At 38.8% G+C, this 24,776-nt stretch overlaps 1 protein-coding gene across 1 annotated transcript; it reads left to right on the top strand.

The window, feature by feature from the left end:
• The first annotated feature begins 10,441 nt into the window (after positions 1-10,441).
• Positions 10,442-24,461, top strand: prss56 (serine protease 56). The gene is made up of 15 exons (XM_051867990.1): positions 10,442-10,906; positions 12,402-12,560; positions 12,646-12,900; positions 14,435-14,624; positions 15,094-15,202; positions 15,385-15,541; positions 15,656-15,798; positions 16,596-16,755; positions 16,892-17,080; positions 17,488-17,655; positions 18,376-18,527; positions 20,436-20,868; positions 22,484-22,546; positions 22,751-22,857; positions 23,889-24,461. The coding sequence occupies exons 1-15, from the start codon at positions 10,807-10,809 to the stop codon at positions 24,060-24,062; spliced, it is 2,559 nt and encodes an 852-aa protein (XP_051723950.1). The 5' UTR covers positions 10,442-10,806; the 3' UTR covers positions 24,063-24,461.
• Positions 24,462-24,776: the final 315 nt, after the last annotated feature.

Raw genomic sequence — 24,776 nt, forward strand, 5'->3', positions numbered from 1 at the left:
TGAAAGTTTCAACTCACACCCCAAATAGAGCTTAATTGTATAAGGACAGTGTTGCTTTCTGCGATTAGCCTGGGCTGTTGTCTCACAGATGATTTTTTTTCAAAGAAATGTTCTGGGTTAAATACAAGTAAAACTTTGACATACTGTCAGTTACCACAGAAAATAATTTGTCCCTCAATTATTTAATTTTTTGAAAGAAGTCTCATATGCTCACAAAGGCTGCATTTATTTGATAAAAATGCAGCTAAAACTGTAATATTCTGAGATATTAATTTATTATAGTTTTCTATTTGAATATATTTTAAAATGTAATTTATTCCTTTGATAGCACAATTAAATTTTCAGTAGCCATTACTCCGGTCTTTATCATTCAGAAATCATTCTAATATGCTGTTTTTTTTTTTTTTTTTTTTTTTTTTTACAATCACTAGGACACATTTCTCAATACTTAGGGCACTTTTTCAAAACTCTTCACACAGTTTCTCCTTACCAACTTTCAGCTTGGCACAGCTGTTAATGTCACATTCAAAATGCACTAAAACTACCAAAATATTTCGTACATGTCTCAAATCAACTCATTCTTCCATAACAATAGCAAAGGTTGTCATCTAACAAACACACTTTGACACTCATAAAACAACATCCTAAAAACACTAATAACAGGTAGCGTTATACAATGTTTTCTTTTGTAGAATTTTTTTATAAAATAAGACTGACACTCTCTGCTGTTTGTAATTCACTGCAACATTATCCATGTTTATACAGTTCAAAAGTTTTCCCCTTTTGTCTAGATCAGGGGTGTCAAACTCATTTTAGGTTGAGGGCTGGATTGGAAAAAAATAACCATGTGCGGGCCGAATTAATTAAAAAACAAAACAAAAAAAAAAACATTAGTGCGCTGATAGTTGCATTAATATTAACCATATAAACAACAAATTAATTTGCAAGAAAACTAGTACACTGCTCCTTAAAACTGCATTTGTTTTACAGCGAAAAAACTGTTACATTTTTAAAATAATGCTTTTTTAAATATTTTTTTTATTAGTGATGCACCTATTTTGATTTTTCGTGGCCAATTCCAATTTTTTGCGAAGCAAATTGGCCGATTCTGATACTGGTTGCAGATTTAAAAAAAAAAAAAAAAAAATTTTTATTGTTCAAATTATGTGTAGCTCTTTGATATTAGAGGCAAACACTACATTTTTATCCCAATCCCAACAAAGATGTTATGCACATGAGCATGAACAGTTTTTTTTTATTTAAATTATTGTATAATTTCAAGATTAACAGCAAAAACAGCATGGTCTGACTTCAGCTTTGTGAACTTATGCTACATAAGACACCTGCATAAAGCAACTATAGCAGACAGACTGAATGAAAATGCAAATTTACTCTCTGACAGTAGGTGGCGCTTATGGAACAGCAGTGATATAGCGTTTCCATGGTTACTGCTATACACAAAGCAGTGCTGCGTATATAAATAGGCTACTACTTTATACGGAAATAAGAAGAAAAGCCATCAAAACTTTTCTGAAGACAGTTCCCTTCAGAGATACATTCATATCAACCTCAATTTAATATTTATATTCTTCCTATTTTTCGCGAACAGTGAGCTTGTACACGGTAGAGTATTTTCTCTGCTGGTGCGTCTGTTCTCCTCTTTGTGTCCATATTCATCGTGTGCCTGTATTAACGTCCTTTTCACAGACATAAAAATATTTCCACACAAATGAAATTTTGGGAAATTATTACAAAGCACTTTTTGCAAGCCCAGAATAAAGACTGACCAAAATAAAACTAAAAAAAGTTTGAATTTATGACCAGTGGACTAGTGCATATCTATTTTTTTATTATAGTTCAAATCATCCCGCGGGCCAGATTGTACAACTTTGTGGGCCGTATGTTTGACACCCCTGGTCTAGATGGTAATGAAATTGAAAGACTGACACCTGTGTAGGTGTTCAGCTACATTTAATTGTTTTGATAGTATTTAATTTTTTAGATTCAAAATATATTTCTACATGGTATTAGGATATATTTCAATATGGTAATCTTATTCAGTTCCTTTTCGATATGGTTCACTCGCATTGGGTCAGTTAGCTGATGCTTATGCTATTCTTGCCATCGAACGAGCCTTGCAGCAGACTGACGATGCTCAACAAGCAAGCTGATTCAGTGAACTCCCCTGCGGGCATCCGGTGATATCTAAAAGAGCAAATTCAAGAGCAAATTTCACGACGTTGCTGCAAATGTCACGCCACAAATGCAGCTTGTGCAGGGCTTCTTTGCCCGCACCTGACGAGCACACTGAGTGCTTCTCATGCCTGGGTTGCGCCCACGCCCACTTACAGACTCCAGCTGCCCACACTGTGAGAAGCTGAGCCTCGCAGTGCTGCTTGACAGGATTGCGCTTTTCAGCGCGCCCGCTGCCACTTCTCCTTCCCCTCTCGAGCTGAGGCGAAAGAAGAAATGCAGCCGCTGGCCTGAGGAGCAAAGCAGCTGCGAGCTCACGTCGGCCCAGTGCCTGTGTGCCTCGCTCTCCCCTCAGTGTGATGCGTCTCCCATGCTGTTCACCCACGAAGATCAGCACCCCTCATCTGCCGCGAGTGGCTTGGTCTCATTTTTGGCGGGTCTATTGATGAATTGGATTCGATGTCTCTGGCCGCTTCTGAGTGTAAAGACTGGGTGAACTCTGCCAATGACTAGTGGTGCTTGTCATCGCCAGCCTAGTGGTGCTGGAGCGCCACTTATGGCTTAATTTGACGGAGATCAAAGATACTCTACAGGTTGGCTCTTCTGGACTCCTTTGCAGCTATATCATGGCACTGAAGTCATCACAGGCTATGTGGCACTTCCTGCTGAAAAGATCCAGCTCGTCCACAGCCTTCTGTCGCTCCAGAACGGCCCTGCCAACTCAACAGCGACCCAGGCCAGCCTCAGTGCCCATCCAGCCCTAAACGAAAGCAGAGCCTGAAGTCAAGCCATGCCTCGCCCCAAGCTAGAGCTGGACCCCATGCAGCCAAAGCAGTCCTGATGGCTCAGGACAGAGGAGGAGAGGGTTAAGTCTCACCGAGTCCGGACCACCCTCAAAACGTGCCCGTCTTCCAGTCCTCTCTTCAGCTCAGGGCACTGGAAACAATGTGTTTGCTGCCGGTTGTGGGCCAGCCCCACCAGTGTGCACACCCTTATCGCTGTGATAGTGAACCAAACAAATTTTTTACATTATTATGAAAAGAACATTCCTCCTCCTCAAAGAGGAGAGGTGGCCTGTAACATATCAAGCAAAATTTTTGCATTCTCATGAACATAGCATTTCCCTTCCTCTCAATGCTGTGTCAGACGCCACTCTCCTGCCCCCGCGCAAGATGCAGCCGCTACTTCTTCATTCCCAAGAAAGATCTTAACGATCTGAAATATCTGAACCATGCCCTCATGAGATGGCCTTTCAGAATGTTAACCACGAAACATATCCTTGCGCAGATTCGCCCCCCACCACATACCATTCTTGGGATTCGCATTCAAGTGGGTGGCATACCAATATACAGTCCTTCCATTCGGACTCTCTCTAGCTCTGTGTACTTTTACGAAGTGTGTAGACGTGGCTGTCTCCCCTCTGAGGCAGATGGGGATACGCATACTCAACTACCTCGAAGATTGGCTGCTTTTAGCACAATCGAGACAGTAGCTATGCGCTCACAGATCCCTGCTCCTCAGTCATCTGAGCAACTTGAGATTCAGAGTCAACTTTGGCAAGAGCTTGCTACTCTGCAGGCAATGAATTTTGTTCTTGGGGGTAGTATTCTATTCAGGAGCTTGGCAGCCTTGTTCGGCTCGGGGTCTCTTATCCCCCTCAAGAGGTTTCAAAAGCTCCTGGGCCTGATGGCAGCAGCTTCCTCAGTAGTTCTGCTAGGCCTGCTCCACATGCTCAGCTTTGGCTGAGAGGCCGTATTCCACTCCATGCCTCTGAGGCACCTCCTCAGAGTGACCCATGGCTGTGTCAAGGCCTTGGTCCCCTTGAAATTGCCCCATTTCTATCAGAATGGGATAACGCTGGGCTCTTTTTTCAAAAGAAAAGTGGTCGTGACAGACGCTTCCAAGACGGGTTGGGGCACCCAGTGCAATGGCAGAATAGCCTTCGCCTCATGGGCGACAGATGTGGATCTTTTCTCGATGGAAGAGATCTCCCACTGCCAGACATATTGAAGGAAATTGGTAGCTGGCCCAGAAGTGGCCTCGCCTGCGCCTTTACGCCTTACCCCCTGTAGGCTTGCTCCCGCAGCTCCTCAGGCAGATCAGGGAAGAAACATTCAGTCCTGGTGGCACCACGCTGGCGAAACCAGCCTTGGTTCCCAGAATTTATGCAGCTGCTGTCAGCGCCTCCATGGCCCATACCGCTGAGGAGGGACCTCCTCTCTCAGTCAGGGGGAGCAATTTGCCAGAAATGGTCTAATTTCTCTAGCTGGTGCTCGCTCGGAATCTAGACCCTGCTAATTTCGAGATTGTGTCAGTTCTCACATTCCTGCAACTGGAACTGCTGGATGGTGGGCACGCCCCCTCCATGCTCAAAGTATGTGGCAGCCACTCTGATGGCTGACCAATCAATTGGGAAACATGACCTGGTCATTAAATTTCTCAGAGGGGCTAGGAGGCTGAATCTTCGGTCCCTCTTGCTCAGACTGCTCTTCTGCTGGCTTTAGCATCAGTCAAGTGAGTTGGAGACCTGCAGGCTCTATCTGTGGAAACTTTCTGTTTGGAATTCGGCCTTAACGACAGTAAAGTGGTCCTTAGGCCAAGAAAGGGTTGTGCCAAAAGTGCTTTCTACCCCGTTTAGAACACAGATGATTCCCCTCGTGGAAGGCAAACAGGCACCTCATCAATGTTAAGGGCTCTCAGAGTGTATACTGAGTGCTCTAGCCAGTTTCGGCAATCAAAGCAGCTGTTTGTCAGCTTCGGAGGCCGCACTAAAGGCCTGCTAGTTTGGATGGATTGATGATTATGAATGAGGGCCCACTCCACTAGAGGTATGGCCTCCTCTGGGACTTGGTCCAGCGGAGTCTCTATTGCAGACATCTGTGCGGAGGCCGGCTTTTATCAACCTGGACATCCCTGCTCTTCAGGCACGGGTGTTGTCAGTCTAATTCTTACATTTCGTGTCAATGTAAGTTTTTACCTAGTTTTAGTGCATTTTGGATGTGAAATTAACTGCTGTTCCAAACTGAAAGTTGGTAAGGAGAAACTGTAATTTAATGTGTCCTTGGTGAATAAATGTATATATTTTTTTTCTTTCAAATATATATTTTTCTTTTTTAATGGTAGTGTAGGTCTGTGGGGTAAACCACTGGACCAGAATGTTAAAATACACATTATTCCGCAAGTAGACACAAAACTTAAATGTCATACCTTTTAAGACTAAACAATTGTGATAAAACTGCTCAATAACTTTTTTAATCCAATATTTTTGACTCCTATTACGTAAAGCCGGTAAACTCAGTAACATGTGCACTGAAACAGGCAAGGAAACCAGAACAGGACGTAACAATCCACAAGGGACTGCTTACAACTAACAAATTTCATCCAAAACCTGTTTTTCACATACTACAATGGATAAAAGGACACCTTTACAATTCAAATACACATTTTCTGCAAGAATTAGTATTACTGTGTTAATAAAATTTGAGCTTCACATTTGTGTTTTTTAACCTAATGTTTTGCCCCATATAGACTACCACTATATACAAGTGCATTACTTTATACATGCTTTTTGTTTGCTTTTCACACTATAGAAAAATTCTAAATCATTTTCTGTGGTAATCAATTGTATGCAGTGTATCTTGAAAAGCTTAACCCAGAACTTTGCTTCAAAATGAAGTTGTCTGTAATCTTTAGTCTTTATGATCACACTGTCTCTTTCTAACCGAACACTGTAGAAATGGATCCAGAAGTATCCTCACATGCTCTCTCCCGAACTTTTCCTTGAATCACGCTTTTGCCTTTAGCACTATGATCAGCATCTTGTTCATGGAGGAGATTGGCGGAGCACCACAAAGTGGACAAGAGAAACTGTAGGGAGCGGAGGGCAGATTAATCAGGGGAACATCAAAGAGAGCAACAGGGCGAAGGGAGGGAATGGGGCAAAAGATGAATGGAGACCAGCCGCCTGTTTGTTTTTTTTTTCTTCCATGCCATCCCTCAGTGCTTCAGTTGGCAGTAGGATGGCAAAACCATTGTGCAGGGGCCACATAGAACGCCTGGAACACACTGTCGGCTCCTGTTTTTATTCTGCGTGCCAAAAGAGGAGGAGAACGTGAGATAGGGAGACTCTTGCTCTGGAAGTCCATCTTTCTTTTTGATATTTTCATCTCTGTCCTGTTATCTCTTTACTTTTTTGTCTTTTTTGAGTATTTTAAAACATTGTTCACCAGTGTAAGTCTTAAATATTGCTCACCCTCTGATGCCTGTTTCCTTCTTGTCTTCTGACCAGCACCCGCACTTTCTGTCTCGTGTGCCGTTGTATTTCAAAAGAGGTCTTTCTCTTTTAGTCGCTCTCTTTCACACACGTACATACAGTATAGGCCTTGTGTGCAGCACATTGAAAGTGGCCTGCCGCTCCGCCTGCCCTCTCTGTGTTCGGGTGCTCAGTTGGCTCAAAGATGACTCCAATTTGGGTCTCTCATCCTGACTGCAGACTCAGCACACGTACTTTACACAATGTTCCTGTCTTGTCCTTTAGTTGGACTCGCTAATCTCTCCACACTTCTTTACAAAGCCTGTCATGAGTCCACATCAAAGAGACGCTACCAACCTGATACCATGTGACAGCTTAAAATGATCATTCATTAGCATGGATGAATTGAAGAGCATATCTGGCTGTGCATTCGCTCCTTTATGTTTCGCTTTGTTCTGATTGTCATGTCCTGCCTTTTTTGAGGGAAGAACAGTTATTCAATTGTCATGTGCCATTATTTCATGAATCAGGCCACTAAGCCTCACTTGCCTCATCTCACACTTGACACACTTAAATGTATATTAATTTCATTGCATTAAATATCAAATTTTTATTAAAAATGGCTCAAAAACAAAACAATTGACACACACACACACACACACACACACACACACACATACACATATACAGTATATATATTAAATTTCAAATATTAAAACAATAGATATACTGTTTAAAATTTAACATTAGTGTCCCAGTAGTGTTCCATTAGCGTTAATATAACGATCTACACCGTGTGCAGAATTATTAGGCAAGTTGATTTTCTGATCATATTTTTTTTCCAAGCACATTTTGCCAATTCCAAACCACATCAATCTTAATAACTACTATTCATTTTGTATTTGATCATTTATAAGTGATATATAATTGTTCATGAAGGCTGGAAATGAAAAATCCCTTATATTCAGGTGTGCATAATCATTAGGCAGGTTTTCTTTTACAGGCAAAATGAGCAAAAAAAGAGATTTAACTGAGACTGAAACGTCTGAAATTATTAAATGCCCATGAGAAGGATGCAATACTAATGCAATACTAGAAATTGCAAATTTAAGGCATGACCAATGGACTGCAAAAAGCTCATTGGGTCAGCAGGGTCAGAGAAAAACAGGTGGAGAAGAAAAGACACATGTTAACTGCAAAAGAATTAAGAATTAAGGTGAAGAGTTAAGTATGAAACCACCAGGAACCCTTTAGTCTCCAGCACCACCATTTTCCAGAACTGCAACCTACGGGGAGTCTCCAGAAGTGCAAGGTGTCAGGATCTTAGAGACTTAAAGAATCCTAAAAAATAAGAATCACAAGCTGAAGTGTTGTAAAATACATGAATACTGTTTTTTATAGGCTTTATAGACACACAGATTTAGAGTGAGTCTTGAAGGACTAGCACCACATCCTCTTGTACCACTCTTTGAAGAATTTATCTTCCAGAATCTGGCAGTAAGGTGTGGGATTTCATTTTTAGTCCCTCTCCTATCCTGAAAAATCCGTCTTGCAGATATGGAATAAAAATGATCTTCCAAAACTTACTGCCAGATTCTGGAAGACATTAAAATAGGCAAAAACAACTGAAAATCAAAATATTTCTTACTTTACCCACTCAGCAAGTGTTTTTTGTCTTTTACTTGGGTTTTCCTAGGATTCCCACTTTCTTGAAAAACATTCATCGGCCACTTTATTAGGTACACCTTGCTAGTATCAGGTTGAACCCCCTTTTGCCTTCAGAACTGACTTGATTCTTCATGGCATAGATTCAACAAGGTGCTGGAAACATTCTTCATAAATTTTGATCCATATTGTCATGATAGCATCACACAATTGCTGCAGATTTGTCGGCTACACATCCATGATGCAAATCTTCTGTTCCACCGTATCCCAAAAGTGCTCTATTGGATTGAGATCTGGTGAATGTGAAGGACATTTGAGTCTAGCAAACTCATTGTCATGTTCAAGAAACCAGTTTGAGATGATTTGAGCTTTGTGACATGGCACTTTATCCTGCTGGAAGTAGCCATCAGAAAGGGGCCCAAAGTGTGTCAAGAGAATATCCCCCACACCACTACACCACCACCACCAGCCTGAACCAATGATACAAGGCAGGATGGATCCATGCTTTCATGTCATTTATGCCAAAGTCTGACCCTACCATCTGAATGTCGCAGCAGAAATCGAGACTCATCAGACCAGGCAACATATTTCCATTCTTCTATTGTTCAATTTTGGTGAGCCATGCGAATTGTAGCCTCAGTTCCCTGTTCTTATCTGACAGGAGGGGCACCCGGTGTGGTCTTCTGCTGCTGTAGCCCATCTGCTTCAAGGTTTGACGTTTTGTGCATGCAGAAATGCTCTTCTGCAGACCTTGATTGTAGCGAGTGGTTATTTGAGTTACTGTTGCCTTTCTAACAGCTTGAACCAGTCTGGCCATTCTCCTCTGACCACTGGCATCATCAAAGCATTTTCGCCCATAGAATTGTAGTAAATCATGTAAAACTGGAAAATGAATAAGGATATTGTTGTAGATTGGTGGGCTTTGGAGTCAAAAAGGTCTGTTGTTGGTTGTTTACATTTATAATGAAAAAAGAATTTGTGATGATTCACCTATTAGTTATGAGGGAACACTTTATTGTACTGATTAATACATAGTATGGTTTTTTTGGTCACACTTTAGATTAGAGTTCAATTCTCACTATTTACTAACTATTAAAGGGTTAGTTCACCCAAAAATGAAATTTCTGTCATTAATTACTCGCCCTCATGTCGTTCCAAACCCGTAAGACCTTTGTTCATCTTCGGAACACAAATTAAGATATTTTTGATGAAATCTGTGAGGTTTATCCCCCATAGAAAGCAACGTAATTAGCACATTCAAGGTCCAGAAATGTAGTAAAGGCATCATTAAAATAGTAAACGTGACTACAGTGGTTCAACCTTAATGTTATGAAGCAACGACTTTTGCCTCAATAAACTCCTAATTACTGCTTATTAATAGTTAGTAAGGTAGTTGTTAAGTTTAGGTATTGGGTAGGAATTGGGTAGGAATACGGATGTATAATATGGTAATGCAGAATAAGGCATTAGTATGTGCTTTATAAGTACTAATAAACAGCCAACATCCTAGTAATATGATACTATCAAATTAAATTTTTGTCTAACAATTAAAAAAGAACGGTAACACTTTATTTTAGGGTCTTTTAATTATAATAATAGAATATTGGCTATTTATTAGTATTTATAAAGCACATATTAATGCCTTATTCTGCATGACCATATTCTACGTTCTTAATCCTACCCAATACTTAAACTTAACAACTACCTTACTAACTATAAATAAGCAGTAAATTAGGAGTTTATTGAGGGAAAAGTCGTAGTTAATAGTTTATATGTGTTCCCTATACTAAAGTGTTACCAAAAGAACAAATATGACATTATCATTGAATTTGATTTTGCTTTTTAAAATGTCACTGAAATTGTTTTCGACAAAGTTTTGGAAAGCAGCTTCTGTGACTGTCCAACAAATTAGGAAGCAAAACACAAACTTTTCTACGAATCTTCAGTCAGTAACGAGTAAACAAATGATGAGCTGTTGTTTTTTAATGTTGTATGTATTTATGCAATGAGGCTATGCTGAGCTGAGAAAGATGCAATAATCTGAACTGACAATATTTTAATGGAGCACATAAAAGCGTGAAAGTGATCAAGGAGGTCGGCGTGCCTGTGATCGCCACATTCGCTGGCTTTGAACTCTCAGGGAGGAGCACAATGCTCTCATTCAGAGATTGGCTGAATGACAGATGCTCCCTCTCTCTCCCTCACTCTCTCTCACCCCCTCCTCTCTGTCTCTCTCTAATGTTAATGAATTCAAACAACCCGCCCCCTACCCATCCAGTTCTCTTTCTCTTTCGCTCTTTTTCTCTCACCACAGAACTAAATCATTTCCAGCCTTGGCAAGTTCCTCATGATTTGCTCTCATCGTCTTAATGAATTCAACTGGGAGTGCATTGGCCCTGATGCCCACCCCCTTAGAGAGTGGTCCAGTGCTCTTGCATATATCTGCAGGGCTGCTCCATGCGCTTCCATTGTTCCATCAGCTTCTGTCACTAACAGATACTCCGAGAGGGAGTGTGGGAGAAAGCTAAGCCAGTTAGGACGTGGGAGACACTCGTACTACACAGACGCCCCTCACCATTGATGCGAAAGGAGTTGTTTCCATGCGCCTGTGCTTTTGAAAAGTGGAACTTCTTAAGGCTGTTAGAAAATACGGTTTTCTCTTGGAAGACTCACCTGTGGACAGGTGAAGTGAAGTCATGGGTGTGATGTCACTGCTGCTGTTGATGGTGATTGGCTGGTGTGGCGGAGCACCACCGGTGAGAGAGGTGTACAGAATGCCACAGAGCGCGCTCAAAGGTAGGCCAGATATCTGGACGTTTGCTTGTTTCTCACTGTGGCATCTAACCAATCTAATGGTAATGCGTAGAATTTCTCTAAAAAATAAATACGCTTAACCAATAGATGAAAAGCCTTTCCGTTAATGTAAGAATTTTGTTAGCAGAGATGCCAGAGCTCCAGCTTGCTTTGACTTTTGACATTGAGTTTCTCTAAGTATAAACTTTTTGACTGTTATAAGCATGTGTAAGACATTTACACTCATGCGTTTGACAGATTCTTCCATCTAAAGGAGAGTCATGCCTACTCCTCTGTTTAGCTTGTACTTTCAGGCCAACTTAAAAAAAAAAAAGTGTAGCATTCTTTACCTCTATGTTGCTTTTAGTATGATTTGCATGTCAAAATGGTTTGCATAATCTTTTGATATTGCTTTAAATGTTATAGCTTATCCTTTCTTTGAGATATAAGATCCCAGATCTTTATCCACAGATCTCAAACTCCGAGATTGTCATAACATATTCACACATTTGATTGAAATTGAACACTACTACACTTAATGAAGTCATGGAGTACATTTATTCTGTCCACAGTGTAAATATGAACTATTTTCAACATAGTCTCTATATGCTGTTCAATAAAACATTATTTTTGTTGGTAAGAATCAGTCCTCAACTCTTGTGTGCTGTCACAGTGAGACTGTGTTCAGGAGTTTAGCGTAGTCACCGTAGAGGCCATAGTTCAGGCCGTTAATTAAGGTCTCAATACGCTTTGAAGTCTCTCTCTCTGGAATATTGAGAAGAGGGGACGGCTGAATGATGTTCGGTGTGTTTGAACTTTGTGTTTGGTGTCTTCAGCACTGCTTTGAGCATGAGTTTGCTCACTTGTCCTGATGAAAAAACCATGACTGATAAAATACCACACACATCACAGCCAGTAATGTGTTGAGAGATTCCCAAGGGATTTGATTAGTTTTACTGTAGAAATCTATTTCAGACTGTTTGTTTTCTGTGCAAATGTTTCATTTTCTCTCTGCCTTGTAGTTTTGTAATAGTTTTTGTATTTGTTTGTATTCATATACTGTATCTGACCATTTTATCGTTGAACCAAATATTCACTCTTAAAAACAAAGGTTCCAAAAGGGGGATTTCACAGCAATGGCATAAAAGAACGATTGGTTCCCCAAGGAACCTTTCACTGAACAGTTCCTAAAAGAACTGAAGATTTTTTTCTGTGAAGAACATTTTAAAAATCTAAACCTTTTTCCACTATAAAGAACCTTTTGTGGAATGGAAAGGTTCCATGGAAGATAAATGTTCTTCATGAAACCATCAATGCCAGTAAAGAACCTTTATTTTTAAGAGCGTATGTCATCTCTCACTCACATAAAGACCAAATCAGCACAAGTTTCTTCTCCACTGAAGATGAATGTGTCAAATTTCATGTTTTGTACCTGCTTTTAATGTTTTCAACAAGTTTTGAGGCATATACTCACTTTTGCCTACATATCTTTCTGTAGCGCTGTCTGATAGAGGAACAGTAGTGATGGAGGCCGCTCTGTCCCGCGCTCTGTCTGCCGTGGATGTTGCCGTGTCGGACCGGAGCAAGGCTGAGGCAGGCTGCAGAGGGTGTGTGCCCTGTCTGTTTCAGGACTGTGGACAGCGAAAAGGCGCGTGTGGTAAGCTTGAATACACGCATGCTTCATTACAAGGACTCTTGGACTTTAAGTGCTGATGATAATGAAGGTGCTGGTAATTCCATAGCGTCTTCAGAGGACACGCAGTCGGAGCCGAGTTGTGAAGTCATCTCTCGCGCTCAGCAGGAAGCTGATGAAGGCGAGAGGAGCTGGCTGCTGAGTCAGGCCTGTGGCTTCTACAAACGCCGTTGCACACCTGCACAGGTGAACAAAGACATGTGCGTCAGAGTCATGGGAGAGAGCTGCAGCGCTCGTGTCCTGCAGTGCAGTCTGCTCAACACCATGCAGAACCTGGAGCCGGCCACGCAGTCCACGGCACAGGGTAAAGACATACACCTTTAAAGATGTCTTTTGAAATATAAAAAAGTTCATTGTGTTATGTAAGCATACTGTGAACATTCAAATATTGTTCCTAAAAGCAGAAGATTTTTTTGTAGATTATGTAAAACTGCACTACCAGTCAAATGTTTTGCTGCTTAATATTTTTCTGGAAACCGTGATAGTCTAAATGAATACTTTTGTTCAGCAAGGATGCATTAAATGGGTGGTTGATTATGATTTCACTTTTTTAACTTTAGTTAGTGTGTAATGTTGCTGTTAGAGCATAAACAACATCTGCAAAGTTATGACGCTCAAAGTTCAATGCAAAGGGAGATATTTTCTTTTAAAGAATTTGCTTGAGTTTAAGGACTACAACAAACAGCTAGTAGGAACTACAATGAGCTTCTTCCCGGGTTAGTGACATCACTAACCCTAAAATTTACATAAACCCTGCCCAAGAGAGCACGCAAAAAAGGGGGCGAGGCCATGTTGGGCTACTTTAGAGAAGAGGAAGAGTTGTTGTAGTAGAGTGTTGTTACCATGCGTCATTTTACGCCGGACTGCTTCAAAAAAACGCCGGACTGCTTTACAAACGAGGGTCAATTCATGCTAGTCAATGAGTTGAATCAACTCCATAGAAACTACATAAATTTATCCACTAACCGTTCAGAAATGTCCAGATGCATTCTATAAGTTGTAACTTCTTCCTGAGTCTCTCCATCACTGTCCAACTCCTACAATGTAAGGCTGAACACCGTTACTAACAATCGTCATTTTGGCTGCGTGAGATTCTCCAGCTTTGTTGTTGTTGAGCAACCAAAGCGTGAGCTGTTAAAGCTCCGCCCTCTTCTGGAAAGAGGCTGGGAGCAGCAGCTCATTTGCTTTTAAAAGGACACACACAAAAATGGTGTGTTTTTGCTCACACCCAAATAGGGGCAAATTTGACAAATATCTCTGTGGGGTATTTTGAGCCGAAACTTCAGAGACACATTCTGGGGACACCAGAGACTTATATTACATCTTGTAAAAGGGGCATTTTAGGACCCCTTTAATTTGGTCAAAAATGACAGTAAAGACATTTATGATGTTACAAAAGATTTCTATTTCAAATACATGATGTTCTTTTGAAATTTCAATTCATCAATGAATCCTGAAAAAATGTATCATTGATTCCACAAAAATATTAAGCAGCAAAAGCTGTTTTCAACATTGATAATAATAAGAAATGTTTCTTGTGCAACAAATCAGCATATTAGAATGATTTCTGAAGGATCATGTGACACTGAGGAATGAAGTAATGGCAGCTGAATATTCAGCATAACTATCACAGTTTCTTTTAAATTATAACAGTTCTTTTAAATTATAATAATATTTTGTAATTTTGCCATTTTACTGTATCCTAATGATTCTAATGATTTACTGGACTGGTAGTGTACATATTATTAATAATTAATACAATTATTTACAAAAAACTGACACTATATTATCAGTTAATATTATCTTATATTCTAATCTTTGATGTGGTTTTGATATAGCTGTGTGTGGCCAACGTTTCTCCGTCACACAAAACCTGACACAGCCTCGCTCTCGTATCATGGGGGGATCTCCTGCCCCTCTGGGCAGCTGGCCATGGCTGGTGAACCTGCGGCTGGACGGGGCTCTGATGTGTGGAGGCGTGCTGGTAGACAGCTCTTGGGTCCTCACTGCCGCCCACTGCTTTGCTGGGTAAGAGCACAAATTATATATCTCATGTGAGGTGAGACAGTGTGTTGCCTTTCCACTTCAAAATCTTTGCAATCTTTAATGTCTTTTTTGATTGTAGAATTGATATGTTTTTTGTGATGTAGATACATTTGTTTTAAAATACATTTTTTTACTGAGAACATGAAATTGTTTTGCTCTTTTATAAAACACATGGATGAGCAACATTTGAAGCTGTTGCAAAATACCAGAAATACACACACTTGTAACAGTAATTGAATGCACCATATCATTAAAAACAATGAACCACATACCTGTAGTGGAATGATTGTTTGTTGTTGTTAATAGTAATTTTTTTTTAACATTGTCTTTTATCATATTGCTGTTGTCACCATTTTATGAAAAGGATTATAAATTTTGCTGTCTTATTGCTTTGTTGTGTAAATGTACTCAAATGGTTTGTGAACGTATAAAATATATCTCCCCCAAATAGGAGCCGCAGTGAGAGTTACTGGACAGCTGTAGTGGGAGAGTTTGACCTCACAAAAACTGACCCTGATGAGCAGATCATGAAAGTCAGTCGCATCATCACTCATCCGAAGGTAAATGCATAAAAAATATGTGACTTATTAATTTAAATTAATGCTTACATATATATAATAAGAATTATATTCAATATATATGCATTGTTTTTTTTTTGTTTTTTTTTTAATAAATAAATTCATACAGGATTTTATTATTTTTAAATGTCTTTTCCATGTTCAATCCTTATCTCTTGTTGCAGTTTAACCCAAAGACTTTCAATAACGACATTGCTCTGGTGGAGCTGAGCTCTCCAGTAATTCTGTCTGAACGGGTCACACCTGTCTGCTTGCCCTCTGACCTCGATCCACCGGTTGGCACACCCTGTTTGGTGGCCGGCTGGGGCTCTCTGTATGAGGGTAAGAGAATATTCTGCTGAACTCATGTATAAGCAAAACAGCACACAATGTTGGCTTAAAATGCTGTAAAGTGTTTTCTATTTACGTTTGTCTTGATTCTCTGTACGTGTGTAGACGGTCCCTCTGCAGATGTGGTGATGGAGGCGAAGGTGCCCCTCCTCTCTCAGACCACTTGTCGCAGTGCTCTGGGGAAGGAGCTGCTCACTAACACCATGTTCTGCGCTGGGTACCTGTCTGGGGGCATTGACTCATGCCAGGTATGTCCACATTATCATACAAGCCTTCATTATGAACACACCACACCTGATGAAGAAACATAATATCGTCACTGTCGAGCAGAAACCTTGTATGTCCAAAACCTCAACTTTTCATGAAATTGAAAAAACACTGTATTTTTTTAAAATAATTATCAAAATTTATATTTCGACCAGTGAATGTAGGACATATACGTGTTTTGTCCGTCATTAGAACTGCCGCATATGAGGCAGTAAGAGCGTCCCGTTACTTTTCATCAACTTACAGGTTATAAAGTTTATTGTAGCAAATATTATTGCAAAAAAAATCTCGTTATAAAAGATGACGTGCTACACACATGCTATTTAGGACTGTATTGGCTATGACTCAAAGGCAAATACTAGACTAAGACACTCTTATCTGCTCCGCAAATACATAAAACCTTAGCCTTATATATAGTGTTTCTTGAGTAAAGAAAATGCTTTACTTATTCAAACAACCAGTTTTATCTTTACCTTTGCATTGCAAACAAGCAGAGATGTCTGTGCGACACTTCATTCACGATAGAGGCGGGTGGAGTTTGAGGTTTGATGGACAGTTTGAGGATCAAATGGATTTACGCAGTTTAGTCACAAGCTCCTTTTAATACAATTCATTGGTTACATATTTTCAAAACCCACAGACAGATGTAAAGGGTGACCTATATTAATGAATTATGGAGATAAGAGATTTCTGCCCGACACCAATGCTAATTGCTTTATAAACATTGCATCTGCTTTACAATAATCTGACTTGAATTTGTCTCTTTGCATGTGTACAGGGTGATTCTGGAGGACCGTTGATCTTCCAGGACCGTTTATCAGGGCGGTTTCAGCTGTTTGGCATCACCTCTTGGGGTGATGGCTGTGGAGAGAGGGGAAAGCCTGGCGTTTACACACGGGTCACCGCCTTCTCTGATTGGGTCATGACAGAGATACAGAGTGAGTTACTCAACATGTTGCACACACTACTGAAACAAAGAATATCTCCACCACCATGGGTTTAAACCCTCCCACACTTTCTGCTCAGTGAAAAGCCTGTCAAAAAGCTTTTTACATTCCATTGTCCAAATTCCAGAGTCTTTCGGGAGTCGAGAGCCCACATGTCCTGAGCTGCTTAAGACAACTGAGCTGTCTGAGGAACAGCAGATGTCAGAGTTCAGCACACTCTGCCACTTCTACACACTATCCTGCTCTTCGACCCTCGACCCCTCGGCTTGCCAGCGTCTCGCTCAAGACAAATGCCAAGGCCGATTTAAGAAGTGCCGTAAGTTATCCAGACATTTTAAATAAACAGTATAAACATAAACAATATAGTATTATTACAATTTAAAATAACGGTTGTCTATTTTATTCTATTTTAAAATTACATTTATTCCTGTGATGTCAAAGCTGAATTTTCAGCATCATTACTCCAGTCTTCAGTGTCACATGATCCTTCAGAAATTCTAATATGCTGATTTGATGCTCAAGAAATATTTCTTATAATCAATGCTGAAAACAGTTTTGATGCTTAATATTTTTCCAGGATTCTTTGATGAATATAAAGTTCAAAAGAACAGAATTTATTTGAAATAGAATTTTTTAGTAACAATTTAAAAGCCTTTGCTTTCACTTTTGATCAATTTAATGCATCCTTTCTGAATAAAAGTATTAATGTTTTTCTCTCTGCAGAGTTACATTCATTTCTGCAGACTCTGCTGGACTTGCTTCAGAGGGCCGATGACTATATCAGAGATAAAGTCGATCTGACCTTCTTCACTCAGAGTCTTCCTCAGTTGGTGGAGAATGTGTACAGTTCTGCTCATGTGCCACGAAGACGCAGAAATGCACTTGAAACAGGTAGAGCCATTAAAACTTTCTACAATGTAAGGGTGCTTTCACACTAGCACTTTTGGTGTGCACCCGAGTCCGATTTATGTCAGAATTTGGTTAGTTTGGATGATGTGAACGCTGTTTTCCGAACTGTGTGAACTCCGAACCTGCAAACTGTACCTGAGTGCGCATAAAAAGGGTTGTCTGGGGTACGGTTCATGTGAACCCTAGTACTGTATGCTTTGCTGCTGTTGTGGCTGCTGTTGCTGTTGTGCTGTACTTGTGGCAGATAGACACAAGTGCCATTATGTGATGATGTTTGGAAACAAAACAGAGGTTCAAAAACCAATATAATATATATTTTATATTAAAAAAACAAGGTGAGCAACACTATCCATTTTGCCACCCTCTCCCTCATCGTCATTACCAAGCATCAGGGTTAAACAGCTGCAGCTTTGATGATGCAAACGCTCCGCGGTTCAGACCCAAATAATAAAATGTGAACACAATCCAGTAAGGGCAGGGGAAGGGGAAACAATCAAACTTGGGTTCGGACCAGGCAATTGAGCCAAGTGTGAAAGCACCCTAAATGTACATTCAGTAAGGGCTCAGGAGAAGATATACAATGCTTTCCAGAATGTAGTATTTTTCAGGAAATCATTCCTATCATTCTCTATATTGTTGTTCATATACATCATATAAATCATTCTCCATATTGTTATTCTAACCAGCATATTATTCTCAAAGAGCAGGTAGGCCTGCCAGCATTATTCCAGCAAGTGGGCCCCCTGGTGGACGATTGGGAAAGCTACCTCAGAGGCATTGCTGAAGATCTGGATCAACACAAAGAACTAAAGAACTCAAAGAACTTGTCTCAGGAGCAACAACTCTTCACACCAGTAAGCTTTTCTCATTTCAGATCAAATCTGTGATACAGCAACATGTTTACTAGATTTTTGTTTGATTTACACACACGTTAGTTAACAATAAACTAAGAATACACTACAATTCAAAAATTGGGGTCAGTAAGATGCATTAAATTGGCTAGAAATGACAGTAAATACCTTTATAATTTAAAAAAAAGTTTTCTATTCATCCAAGAATCCTGGGAAAAAAGCAGCACAAATGTTTTCAACATCAGTAATCTTAAGAAATGTTACAATCATCATATTAGAATGATTTCTGAAGGATCATGTGACACTGAAGACTGGAGTGTAGCAAATTAGCTCAAAATAAATATGAATAATTAATCATAACTAGTTATAATTAATTATAAATATTTGGATCAGTTAATAAAATTAACTTAATTTAATAAAATTAATATTACAATCAATTAACCTGTTGTCCAGTGAACACTCAGTGTTAATTGTTGATTAATTCTAAGAAATGTTCATTTCCAGGTTATGGGAAATAACAATCTTATGTACAGTACTACTCAGAGCATGTAGTCAGGATCGGCATAATTAGGGACTCCAGTATGAGCATGAAACACGGACAACTTTACGTGTGACATGAACAAGACTTTATTAACTAGACTAAACACTTAACTACTCTAACATTCACACACATACATGCATAGTTTACCAAGAGAAAGAGAGAGCTGAAGCAGAGTACAGGAAAGCAAGAAGTTACAGCATTGTTTGAAATTCAGCAGATCAACAGCCTTGAGCAAACCATCAGTTTAGTTTTAACAGGCCCTTCTTTAAAAGGAGTAAGGATACTCAATGTATCAAATAATGAGACTAAGTTTGATACGTGCATGTCTCGCCCATTTGGATTAAAACTGTCCTGATGCAATTTGTGGAGGCTCCCGCTGAATCTTTGCTGATATTGTCTTAATGAAAGAGAACCAGTTGGATTCAGAGGATCTTTGGTGAATGGAAGGTCTAGGCCAATAAGGAGTTGTTCCCTCGGAGGGAACTTTTTTACGAGTCTTTGTTCTCTAGCAAGATATTAGCATAAGACACTGGATTGGATGTATGAGAGAAGAACCTTCTAGATTCTTATAATACTAATGTGTCACAGAGTTAGAAACATGTAACATTAATTAACAAATAGGAAACGGAAGTTGGAGTCTGTAGATACCAAACATGCTACCCATGTGATTTTAGTTAACCATAAATTTTCAACTCCGAAACATTAATACTAAAATAGTTTAAAAGAGAGAATTAATACATAGAATAAACCCTATAAAAGGAAAGTCATGAGATGGGAAAATTGGATGAACATTTAAACATTTCTCAAGTGGTCATATATAGAATATATAGGATTAAGAGGGTTTATTTGTCCTTCTCAGAAAGAATGAAGTCAGAGTCACTATTCTCTGCAAAATTCTTTCTGATTGTAAAAGTTCTTATTAGTTTTCCTGTGTCCTGTAACAGGACACCTAGTTCTGCCTGTGTGTTAGCTAAGTTTAGGATGCTAGTTGCAGTTTTAGGGGGATGGGTTCACAGAACTTTGAGTGAGTGAGTTTCTGGATAATTCATTAAATATAATGAATAATTGTGTGTCTGATTGGTCCAGACGTTACAGGAGTAATGATGCTGAAAATTCAGATGTGCTCAAAGGAATAAAATACATTTTAAAATATATTCAAATAGAAAACAGTTATTTTAAATTGTAATAATATTTCATAATATTGCTGTTTTTACTGTATATTTAATCAAATAAATACAGCCTTGGTGAGCATGAGAGACATTAAAGAACATTACTGACCCCAAACTTTTGAATGGTAGTGTGAATATGGCATGATTCATATTTCAGATAATGAATGTTGAAATTAGTTTTTTTTTTAATGAAAATTTCAGGATGAGGACAGTGAAAATGCACCTCTTCAGCAGCTCGACGGAGCGCTGCGCTCCTCCATTACTGCCCTGCGTTCCAAACTAGAATCATTGCGCATTCCTGTCATGCCAGAATTGGACCACCAACTGTTTCAGAGGGATTTCACCATTTCCACCACTGAAAAACAGCAACAGGATAATAGTGCGCATTCGAGGGAGCCTGTATTGTCAGCTGACAGTTGGACTTCTCTGATATATAAAGCTCTCAAAGAAAGCAGCACAGAAAGTGGCACAGGACATCCTGTGATGACAGAATCCCCTCGGAAAGATATGGATACAACATCCAGATCCACAAAATCTTCGACACAACCAATGACCGTGGAAACTTCTGACTCACTCCTCGAGAAACGCTCTGTCCCTACCCAGATGCCCCAGCTTCAACAGCCACTCTTTAAAAGTAAGAGGAAAACAGGATTATGTTTATTAACAAGAAATTTAGTAGCAGAATATAGGGAAAGAAAAACAGAAAACCTTAAAAAGTTCTTAAAAGATTTTTCTGAAATAACTAGAATTTTATTCACCTACAAAAGTCATTCAACCACAATAATGTAACAATTTAACAATTTAGACCGCTGTACATCTCAAATAATGCATATTTTAAACAAAGAATTTGTGCAAGTGATTTAACAAAAATACAAGCTTCAGACTAAGTTTAAACCCTTGAATTGCCCCATTTATTTTACTTTTTTTTTTTTAAGGGTTGACTATTTTCTGTGGTAATTGACATTATCACTGATATGATTTTTCCATATTTATACAGAAAAAAAACTTATTTTCAAATACATTAAACTACATTTGTGTCATGCATGGAGACTGCAGCTTAGCACTGCACAAACTAGCTTTAAGATTTCTCTGTGGTTTTTCGACCAAAGTAAAAGCTATATGATTTAACGTTTGAAAGCAAAGAAATTAAGACAATCATGAATATTAGTATTGTAAGTTTACCTTTATGTAAACAAAATTGGTAACACTTTATTTTAGGGTCTTTTAACTAGTTGCTTATTAGCATGCATATTACTAGAATATTGGCTATTTATTAGTACTTATTAAGCACATATTAATGCCTTTGTAATGCAGAGTCAGTGGAGTGAGGATCCATCTGCAGCTTTATTATAACCAGAGTCAAACAGTACAGGGTCGTAACACAGCAATGGCAATAGCGGAGACAAAACTGAATCGTAAACAGGGGCAGGCTTAGGTCGAGGCAGGCGGCTAACATACACAGTCCAGGAAAACAGGCAAAGGGTCAGGGCAGGCAGAGTACAATCACAATCCAAAGAACAGGCAATAGTCGGGGCAGGCAGCACAGAATCAGGCAACAGGAAAACAGTCCAAGATCAAACACAGTATAACAATCCACAAAGAAATGCTCAGAAATGACCACCGTAGCAAATCAAGACTTCGTGATGGTGGTGTGTGATTGTCTTGCTTAAATAGCGTGTGTGTGATGAGCTGCAGGTGTGTGCGCAATCAGTCCCAGGTATGAGGGCTTATGGGAAATGGAGTCCAAAAGCAACAATCAATATTCTGGTGAGAGCTCCCTCTGATGATCCAGAGGAAGCGGAGAGGGAGCCTCACCTGTGACAGCCTTATTCTGCATGACCTTGTTCTACATTCTTAATCGTACCCAATATCTAAACTTAACAACTACCTTACTAACTATTAATAAGCAGTAAATTAGGAGTTTATTGAGGCAAAAGTTGTAGTTAATAGTTTATATGTGTTCCCTATACTAAAGTGTTACCACAAAATTATTACTGTGATAATTATTATTATTATTATTTTATTTTATTTTACAGTACAGTAGTATTATTGCATTAGTAATATTTCTTTATTGATTTGTTTAATTTTAACATTTAAATAATAAAATAAAAAGAATATTTTGAATAATACCAACAAAATAACAAACAACTGTTATTATTATTAGTAGTAGTAGTAGTATTGCAGAATGATATTAAACCATGAATGTCCAGTCTAATAAAAACCAAAATCCACTTCTGTTGTTGTTTCAGAGCTCCTGCAGAGGAGAAAGAGAGACCCACACAAGCGACTGATACGAGGAGCCAATGACAAAGGTACTGTTTCTCGTTTATTTAGTATTTAGTTGTTTTTTTTTTTTTATATGTATTCTCAAATAAAACAGGTTCTATCTGGCTTATTGTATTATGGAACACTTCAGCTGCTATTTGAAAAGGAATATTAGGTTCATATTAATATTCATTTGAAGGAATATGAGTTTTAAAACTGTGTTTTTAAGGTTTGTTCTTTGTGTCTTGTAGTTTGCTCAGGAGTAACTGAATCAGCTCAGCTGGTCAGCACCACCAAAGAGATGTACAACTGGATCCTGGCTGTTCCATCTAACAACATAAACATGATCTTCCAGGAGGTGTGTGTGTGTGTGTGTGTGTGTGTGTGTGTGTGTGTGTGTGTGTGTGTGTGGTTCAGTCATACCCTATGTTATAGGAACAAAATGTCCCCACAAAGATGGTAATATCCGAATCTTTGACCTTGTGGGGACATTTTTTTGGTAAATTATAAATCATACTAAGTGATGTTTATTGATGTGAAAAAGCAGAACGTTTTCTGTGATGGTAGGTTTAAGGGTAGGGTTAGGTTTAGGGTATAGAATATGCTGTTTGTACAGTATAAAAATCATTATGTCTATGGAATGTCCCCATATAACAAAAAACGTGTGTGTGTCATAAAAGTTGCTTGACTTCATTTAGAAGTAAATTCATGATACTTTTTACTTACAAAGAGAAGTGTGTGTTTTGACAGACAGACATGTTTACATACAGTGTATATTTACAAGAGTAGTAGCCTATTAGATCATAGAATGTACAAAAGTTTGGGGTTGGTTAGATTTTGTAATGTTGAAAGAAGTCTGTTATGCGCCCTAAAGCTGCATTTATTTAATAAAAAAAAAACAACAACAAAAAAAACAGTAAAAGTAATATGAAATATTACGACAATTTAAAATAACTATTTTCTATTTTAATATATTTTAATGTAATTTATTCCTGTGATGGCAAAGGTGAATTTTCAGCATCATTAGTGTCACGTGATCCTTCAGAAATCATTCTAATTTGCTGATTTGGTGCTCAAGAAACATTTCTTATTATTATTAATGTTGAAAACAATTGTGCTGCTTAATATTCTTGTGGAAACCATGATATATTTTTTAGGATTCTTTGAAAATAGAAAATTCAAAAGAACATCATTTATTTGATATAATAATCTTTTGTCACTTTTGATCAATTTAATGCATCTTTGCTGAAAAAATTATAAATTTCTTAAAAAAAAAAAAAGAATGTTAATGTATGTTATGTTTGTGTGATGTTCTATCTATGTAGTTTATGTTTGGTGTTGTATTTTAATTCATTCTGTATATGTCACTGTGTGTGTTCTTCATCTTAGGTGCTGGTTGACCTGAACACTAAGAATGAACGTGGTTTGTACCAGTCACGGATCAAGGCCACTGTTGGTGGACGACCTTTGACCTTTTACAGCTTGGTGGGTTTGGAGAACGAGGCGTTTTACCGCAGCATGCCACGCATCATTGCCGTTGCCATTGATGCTCTCAAAACATAAAGCGAACTCGCTCACACTCATGCACTCTGCTGAAATGATACTTGAGCTGTAATGGAATCCCGACGCTGAGCATTGTGACATTCTAAACTCTAATGTGACGTCATGTGCTGCTATGGAAATTATTGCATAGGACCTCCTTTCTAGAGTCATCACTGGACAGCTGGACAGCTGACACTTTCCTGGAGGATGAAGGTTGTCAGTTGGTCACTGCACTCTGAGACTGGACCGATGCTGACACTATGTTCACCCTGACTTAACTTATTTGGCAGGGACAGAGGTTGATCCTCCTGTCCGAGCTGCAAACTGTACAGATATTATATTTGATGTTTGTTATATATTTATTTGTATTACTTTGTATTTTTTTATATTAAAACAAATTATTAAAAATGCTAAAAATGAAATGGAGTTAAAGATTTAACTATATTTTTGTCTTTTTATTATTTATGCGCTTGACAGACATGTATTTCACACCATTCCAGCCGTTCATTCAAATTTTTTCATCCTGTTGTATTTGTTATCCCTTCTTTTACTTGCTACTGTTATATTTCTCCTTGCACTGTCACTAACTTTCATATAACATTCATATTTCAGATTTAATATTTCAGATTTATTAGCTGGGGATGGGAAGTAATTGCTGTGAGAAATCGTCCTATTTAGAGTCTTGTTTACTTCCAATGAACTGGCAGCCAAACAGTTCATGACAGCTGAACATCG

The sequence above is a fragment of the Ctenopharyngodon idella genome, chromosome 2 (genome assembly GCF_019924925.1).
Source record: "Ctenopharyngodon idella isolate HZGC_01 chromosome 2, HZGC01, whole genome shotgun sequence".
Classification (NCBI taxonomy): Eukaryota; Metazoa; Chordata; class Actinopteri; order Cypriniformes; family Xenocyprididae; genus Ctenopharyngodon; species Ctenopharyngodon idella.